The 7932-nt window shown below is 44.7% G+C and overlaps 2 protein-coding genes across 2 annotated transcripts in view; both read left to right on the top strand.

The window, feature by feature from the left end:
• On the top strand, window positions 1-2847 carry LOC139543812 (3'-5' exoribonuclease 1-like). Its single transcript, XM_071350247.1, has 7 exons — window positions 1-531; window positions 652-824; window positions 986-1208; window positions 1376-1459; window positions 1582-1691; window positions 1802-1916; window positions 2023-2847. The coding sequence occupies exons 1-7, from the start codon at window positions 454-456 to the stop codon at window positions 2263-2265; spliced, it is 1026 nt and encodes a 341-aa protein (XP_071206348.1). The 5' UTR covers window positions 1-453; the 3' UTR covers window positions 2266-2847.
• A 1645-nt stretch (window positions 2848-4492) lies between these two features.
• Window positions 4493-7932, top strand: part of LOC139543811 (malignant fibrous histiocytoma-amplified sequence 1 homolog) — a 34292-nt gene continuing 30852 nt past the window's right edge. Inside the window, exon 1 of the mRNA XM_071350246.1 lies at window positions 4493-7884. Within this exon, the coding sequence (XP_071206347.1) occupies window positions 4929-7884 (2956 nt within the window). The 5' untranslated portion in view covers window positions 4493-4928. The remainder of the gene's footprint in view (window positions 7885-7932) is intronic.

Genomic DNA, 7932 nt, shown 5'->3' with positions numbered 1-7932 from the left:
GGCAGTCGATTTACTGGTGTAATGGTCTTCCCTGTCAGCAAGTGGCGCTAATGTATTTTAGGCGTCAAGTTTAACCGGAACTGCAACCGGAGATTACGTTTGATTGTTTATATTTTCCCAAAATGTTACGTTTTAGTTTGCTTGCCAGCTAGCTATCCAAATGTATATGTAAAATGTTTATTGTCTGAATAAGGTTGGAAAGATATGATTAAAGGGAAGTGTCTAATATCATGTAACGTTAACGTTGTTCCGCGACAAACTTCGGATAAATATTTTTTTTAAGCGCTGACCACTGGCACGGACACGCGGGAAGAACGCGCGGAAACAGGACATGACAGGAGGATTGTTTGCTACGAGAGACATCTACCAGTTAGCTAGCAAGTAGCACGCAAACATTTTATTTCCAGTCAACATACTTGGATTAGTTGGTTGAGACAATCCTATCCCTCAATAATGGAGGAATACAAGGAGAATATTCAAGACAAGGGTGACAATGTGAAATTGTCTTCTAAACCCGAGGAAGATGACAAGGTGAATAACTTACTGTACAGCTAATGTTAACTCTGCTACATTAGGAATAACAGCCAGATGATATTTTAAACGAGTTACCTACTTGTGAGACTAACGCTATATTCCTTTCTCTATTTCAAGTCTTGCAACAAGGTGTGTAGTAACATTGGTGAACCTGTCCCTCAAGTATCTTCTACTCGTGGCGAGTTCAGTGATCCTGTTTACAAAGAGATTGCTCTTGCAAATGGACAGATCAACCGCATGAACAAGGATGAGCTTCGGTCTAAACTGTCAGAGTGTAAGCTTGACACAAGGTATGTAGGAACACTTGTTTCAGCAGGAGATTGCTACAAACGTAATCCATTGGGGTTCAGGATTTCTATGTTAGGAAATCCCAGAGCTGCTTGACATGTCACTGGAAAAATATCTATCACTGAACATGATCCCAAGTGTGTGTCTCTCTCACTGTGTGTAGAGGTGTGAAGGATGTGATGAAGAAGCGGCTGAAGAACTACTACAAGAAGCAGAAGCTGTCTTTGATGCAGTCTGTGACAGAGGGTGCACCAACTGATGCCTACTACGATTTCATCTGTGTGGTGGACTTTGAGGCAACGTGTGAACAGGACAACCCCCTTGACTTCACGCATGAAATCATTGAGTTCCCAATGGTCCTGTTCAACACCCACACTTTAGACATTGTGAGTAAGTGAGGAGGGGACATTGTTAGAATCATTGCATTGTAAGGCTTGTGTGTACTATCAGATGTATGGCCCTTTTGAGTTCACATTAGTAGTTGATGCAAATAATACAACTTAAACACACACAAATGTTTTGTTATCATGAATGACACTGGATTTCATTGTAGGAGGACAGCTTTCAGGAATATGTCAGGCCAGAAGTCAACACACAGCTGTCAGAGTTCTGCATAAAGTTGACAGGGATAACACAGGTGAGACACCAGACAGATGTTGTCTAAATCAATTTTGAAGGACTAGAATACTATGATCCACAATACTTCACACATTGTAATGTTAATATAAGAGTTTTCTAACTGTGCTTTTTTTGGGCCAGAAAATGGTGGATGAAGCAGACACATTCCCCAATGTTCTTAAGCGGGTGGTGCTTTGGCTTCAGGAGAAAGAGCTTGGCACAAAATACAAATATGCCATTCTTACAGATGGGTACGTACGTGTTGTCAGAGGGTACTAACACTGCTTTTGTGTATCAATGATAACTAGCGAGATATTACATGTTCTCATTAGTACAACTATGTGCTTTGTTATTTCCACAGATCTTGGGACATGAGCAAGTTCATGAACACCCAGTGCCGTTTAAGTCGGCTCAGATATCCACAGTTTGCAAAGAAGTGGATCAACATCAAGAAATTCTATGGAAACTTCTATAAGGTTGTGATAATAAAATTATCAGAAATATCTCTAAATGTAGAGACATGTTAGACACGATCTGTTGAGTAGAACAATAGAACTAGAATCCTCACTTTCTTTTTCACAGGTCCCTCGTACCCAGACCAAGCTGAGCAGCATGCTAGAGAAGCTGGGACTTCAATACGAGGGCCGCCCTCACTCTGGCCTGGATGACTCGCGCAACATTGCTCGCATTGCGCTGCGCATGCTGCAGGATGGCTGCCAACTGCGCATCAACGAGCGCATGCACGAAGGACAGCTGCGGACTGTGCCCAGCTCTGCCCCTGTGGAAGGAGCCCCACCCCCACATACTCCTCGCAGCAGAGACTAGCCCCCCACCTCGACTTTAGCTCCACATCCCCTGGCTCTGACTTCCACATTGGGGCCTTCAAGCAGGCATCCCGTGTCTGTTTTACTCCCATGACTTGAAGATAATACATAGCATTTTCCCCACTCAATCTGAGTCTACTTTTTGTCCCAAATTGTGGGACTCTGTGGATAGTTTTTTAATTTTATTAGTAGTGCCACTTACCACAATAAAAATGTTGTTTCTGCCTTTTGACTACTTCTGTAGATTTCCACAGTAGCACTCAGACATTGTTTGCTACGAGTTTCTTTAAAGAATAATTGTTATTTCGCTGGGCTTTTGTATTTCATATTGTCTGAAAACAAAACAACCTTGCTGACCCTCAAATTTACTGTGTCTGTTAGAGGCCTGACTTCAGTTTTTTATTTTTTATTTTACAGAGCATGGCCTTTGTACTTATTTAACTTGGGTCCACTCTAAAACAGGTTCAAGAAAATTGAGGATATGTTTGGTGTAAGCAATGCACAAACTCGTGGGCTAAGAATGTATGAGCTATTGTCTTAAACCAATTCTCGTTTAATACTAATAAATATTTCCTTCGTTTTAGCTTGTTTTCTTTACTTTCTGGGGGGATGAATATTTTAAATGGCTTTTGTGGGAAAAATACCCAATTGTCATACTTAAGAAAAGTAAAGATACATTTTTAATAGAAAATGACTCAAGTGAAAGTCACCCAGTGAAATACTACTTGAGTGAAAGAATTTCGTTTTAAATATACTTAAGCATAAAAGTAAATGTAATTGCTAACATACTTAAGTAGTTAAAAGTACAAATCATTTCAAATGTCTTATATTAAGCAAACCAGATGGCACCATTTCATTTTTTTCTTTTTATTTATGGATAGTCGGGCACACCAACACTCAGACATCTTTTTAAAACGAGCGTTTGTGTTTAATGAGTCCGCCAGATCAGAGGCAATAGGGATGACCAGGGATGTTCTCTTGATAAGTGTGTGAATTGGACCATTTTCTTGTCCTGCCAAGCATTCAAAATGTAACGAGTACATTTGGGTGTCAGGGAAAATGTATGGAGTAAAAAGTGCATCATTTTCTTTAGGAATTTAGTGAAGTAAAAGTTGTTAAAAATATAAATAGTAAAGTACAGATACTCCCAAAACGACTTATGCTGTACTTTAAAGTATTTTTACTTAAGTACTTTACACCACTGGTCCTTAACATGTATCGTTTATCTCGGTTTTTGTTTGTGCTGCGTTTTTTAATCAGTTTGAACTTCATGGACTCATGACTGTTCAATGTACAGTTCCAATGCCAAAAGAGGGAGAAGGACAATTGCAATACAAACTACCATCGCATTTGCATAAAATATAATTTACAAATGGTACAACATCTAACATTCCTAACATTTCTGTGCATCATGGTATCGGTTTCACGAGAAAAGCATTATGCCCTTTTTATGTTGTGTACAAATCCAATCAAATTTCAACTTTGGGCTCCCGAGTGGTGCAGCGGTCTAAGGCACGAGAATGTGTTCTTAACTGACTTGCCTAGTTAAATAAAGGTAAAATAAAAATGTCTAATTTCAACACATAATCCAATGTGATATGGTGACGTAATGGTTTTACCAAACCCCGTGCATTCACATCATATCCGTTAGATGGAGACAAATCACATGTAACTCACCGTACAAAGAACACGCAGTTTCCCGTCAAGGAATACCAAGAGAAAGTGGTACAGTGTTTTGTATTTGCCCCCAATGAGACATCAAATCAAATGTTATTTATCACATGCGCCGAATACAACTGGTGTAGACTTTAAAGTGAAATGCTTGCTTACGAACCTTTCCTTACGATGCCTAGAACTCATTACATCATGTACGTTTCAGTGTCTGCTACTAAAAAATACCTTTGGAAGGGGGACATTAAATATGGTGCTTGATAAAAATAACATTCCAGAAACTTAATTCTGTACTATTTGGTCTGTATTTCTTATAAGCATTTTATATCCCATCTATGACCAGAATAATTATGTGGAAAATGAGCTCAATATAGAATCATTAATTCAACTTTTTCAACTCATCAGTTGGTGGGGAAAATATATCTAAATAAAATGGAAAACAGTTGTCTTCTCTGGATTAAATATACATATTCCTTTATTTATTATTATCAATTTTCTTTCCAAGCAATAATAATAGCTTTTCCTCATCATGGTCAATAGAATAAATAACTTAACGAAGAAGGTGTGCTCAAAAGCTGACGCAGTGTGTTCTAGGCGTTGGTGCTCTTTCCACACGTCCCTGAGCAGGAAGGACTGCAGTCACGAGAGAACACGGGCAGAGAGAGTAGCAACTAGCGAGACAAAAGGAGTGACCGTTCCCGTTGTTTGATTTCATGAATTGTTTGTTTGAATAAGGGACGCGATTGGATGCTACGATACCAGATAATGCTATGGAGTGGCCAGCCGAAACGCATGGGTTTTAAAATAGACTTGAAATTGCGGTAGGTTTCCCTTTTCATTGTGTGGTTCGCGGCCGTAGATAAAAGATGCGTGAAGCGCTGCTGCCCAGGTCCAATCGTCTTGATAGGATTGAAAAGCATGTTTTCTTGCTCCTACTCGAAATGGAGTTGTCGTTTTCCCCGTTGTTTGTATTGTTGATAAGAACAATAAACGATGAAACAAGCACCTAGACCACCATGCGACCAGGATAACAAGGAGGGGTCGGTCTGCAAAGCCATGGAGGACAAGGAGAACAATCTCAAAACGGCTACGCTGTGGAGAGATGCTGCTGTCCGCTCTAGGAAGCTGCGAAGCAACCTGCGTCAGCTCACTATCTGCTCCAAAGACAGGGAGAGGATAATTCTACCTGAAAATATAAGCGAGATAGAGGTGCTCAATCTGGGCAATAACTCGCTGCACGAGCTACCAGAAGGATTGGGGGCTACCCTCACAAACCTGCGTATCCTTATCCTCCGCAGGAACAAATTTGTCACAGTTCCTTTTGTGGTGTTTGAACTAGGTCAACTTGTGGAGCTGGACATGAGCCACAACTGCTTGAGCCACTTCTCTGAGGATATAGGCCTGCTGAAGGGGCTGAAAAAGCTCTGCATCAGTCACAACAAGATCCAGTACCTGCCGTCACAGATTGGGGCACTGCAGTGCTTGGAGGAGCTGGACATAAGCTTCAATGACATACGTGATTTCCCCAGGTCCTTCTCACAGCTCAAGAGGCTCCGTACTCTGGATGCCGACCACAACAACCTGGACCAGTGTCCCCCGGAGATTCTTGCCTTCAGTGACCTGGAGGAGCTCGACTGCTCTGGGAATACGTTTGCGTGTCTACCAGGGGACATCATGAAGCTGCAGTTCATCAAGATCCTGTGGCTCAGCAGCATTCACATCTCCTCATTACCTGACACCTTCTGTCAGCTGCACAACCTGGAGAGCCTGATGCTGGACAGTAACAACCTCTCAGCTCTGCCTCGTTCCTTTGGCAACCTGCAGAGACTTAAAATGGTCAATCTTTCATCTAATGAGTTTGAGGAGTTTCCCCAGGTTATCCTGAACATCACAGGACTAGATGAGCTTTACCTGAGCAGAAATCAACTGTCTTTTGTCCCAGATGAGATAGGACAGTTGCATAGGCTGGCAAACCTCTGGTTGGACAATAATAAGATTACTTATCTGCCTGACTCTATTGTGGAGCTAGAGAGATTGGAAGAGCTTGTTTTACAGGGTAATCAAATAGCCATACTTCCAGATAACTTTGGAAAACTCTCCAAGGTAAACATTTGGAAGGTGAAGGATAACCCCCTCATCCAGCCTCCCTATGAGGTCTGTATGAAAGGAATCCCCTACATCGCTGCCTATCAAAAGGAACTCGCACATTCCCAGCTCGCTGTGAAGCCCAGATTAAAACTGGTCCTGATGGGAATGAAAAATGCTGGGAAAACACGGCTCAGACAGAGTGTGGTGAGTGAGCAGCAGGATGCCAACTCTGCTCAGGGGAACAAAGGGATTGCTGTGACTAACTGGGTAGCGGACGCCGATCGCAGTCTTACATTTTTAGTGTATGACCTGTCAGGGAAGCCAAATTATGACCTCATCAAACCGTTTTTTCTCTCACCCGGTGCTCTGTATATCCTTGTTGTGAATCTGAAAACGTACTCACCCAAGAGCTTTTACGCCCACGTGGGGTACTTCCTCCACCTCCTCAGTGCCAAAGTGCCCCACGCTGTGGTCTGCATGGTGGGCACACATACAGACCTGTGTGGAGACATGGAGGTGGAGGAGAAGAGCCTGGATATTCACAGACAGATTGCCCTGCAGGAGAAGTGGGACAGCCATTGCCTGCGGACCCTCGCCCACCAGGTGGACCAGGCCCTGGAACAGGGCTACAACATCCGCACCTCCAGCCCTCACATCCTCTTCTACGGCGTCACCGACAAGAACCTGAGGCGGAAGAAAGCCCAGCTGCAGTACATGCTGAACCACAGGCTGCAGCTCCTGTCCCCTGTCCTGTGTGTCAGCTGCACGGAGAGCCAGAGGAACATCCAGAGGCTGAGGGAGAAGCTCATGTCAGTGGCTGACCATCGCGACATCTTCCCCAACCTCCACCGCGTGCTGCCCAAGTCCTGGCAGATGCTGGAGGAGCTGCACTTTAAGCCCCAGGACCTGTGGCTCTCGTGGTGGGACTCGGCCCGCTTGGGCCTCCAGGCAGGACTCACAGAGGACCGCCTGCAGAGTGCCCTGTCCTACCTGCACGAGAGCGGGAAACTACTCTACTTCGAGGACAGTCTGACACTAAAAGAGTACGTCTTCCACAACCTGCCACGCTTCATCGCCATCCTCAATGTCTTCTTCCAGAGTGATGAGTCCACGCTGCTGGAGAGGCTACTGTCAGATGGGGAGAGGGGGGACAAAAGGAGGGCCAGTGTGGTTATGGAGGGGGAGAAGGAAGAGGACCTCCGGGCTACCCATCTACAGCACCATGTGGAGGGCTTCCTCAGCCACGGCCTCCTGCCTTCCAACGTCATCCGGCTGCTCCTGAGACCTCTCATCCAGACCCAACAGGACCTCCACCTCATCATGGAGCTGCTGGAGAAGATGGGGGTCTGCTACTGCATCAACAAGCCCCGCAGCAAGCCTCTGAACGGGGCCACCGTCTGGTACAAGTTCCCCAGCTATGTCAGCAATGAGGAGCCCCATGCCGAGGCCTGGGTGAACGGGAGCTCAGTGGCTGCTAGTCCGTTCTTCTCTGTGGAGCAGTTGAAGATTGAATACAGCTTCCCCTTTCTCTTCCCACCTGGACTGTTTGCACGCTACAGTGTGCAGATCAACAGCCATGTGGTTCAGAGATCAGATGGGCGGCACCAGATATTTGCCTACCGTGGTAAAGTGCCTGTGGTAGTCAGCTACCGTCCGGCTCAGGGCAGACAGCAGTCCGAGACACTGTCCATAGCCAGCCATGCCTCCCTGCCAAATATCTGGACTGCTTGGCAAGCTATAACACCACTGGTTGAGGAGCTGAATGTCCTTCTGCAGGAGTGGCCCGGGCTCTACTACACTGTTCATGTTCTGTGTTCAAAGTGCCTCAAAAGAGGGTCACCCAACCCACACACCTTCCCAGGTAAATATGCTTTCTCCTCTCTCTGACTCTTTGATTCTCTGTCCCTCT

Source organism: Salvelinus alpinus, chromosome 18 (genome assembly GCF_045679555.1).
Source record: "Salvelinus alpinus chromosome 18, SLU_Salpinus.1, whole genome shotgun sequence".
NCBI classification, from domain to species: Eukaryota; Metazoa; Chordata; class Actinopteri; order Salmoniformes; family Salmonidae; genus Salvelinus; species Salvelinus alpinus.
The sequence above is the reverse complement of the archived record's forward strand: the minus strand, read 5'-3'. Positions and strand labels throughout refer to the sequence as shown.

What these genes read in the sequence shown, in the direction of transcription:
- LOC139543812 (XM_071350247.1), top strand. Translation starts at nt 454, where the DNA reads ATGGAGGAATACAAGGAGAATATTCAAGACAAGGGTGACAATGTGAAA. An exon ending in AGTTGACAGGGATAACACAG is followed by an intron (nt 1,460 to 1,581) that starts GTGAGACACCAG and finishes TTTTTGGGCCAG; the next exon opens with AAAATGGTGGATGAAGCAGA. An exon ending in TATGCCATTCTTACAGATGG is followed by an intron (nt 1,692 to 1,801) that starts GTACGTACGTGT and finishes TTATTTCCACAG; the next exon opens with ATCTTGGGACATGAGCAAGT.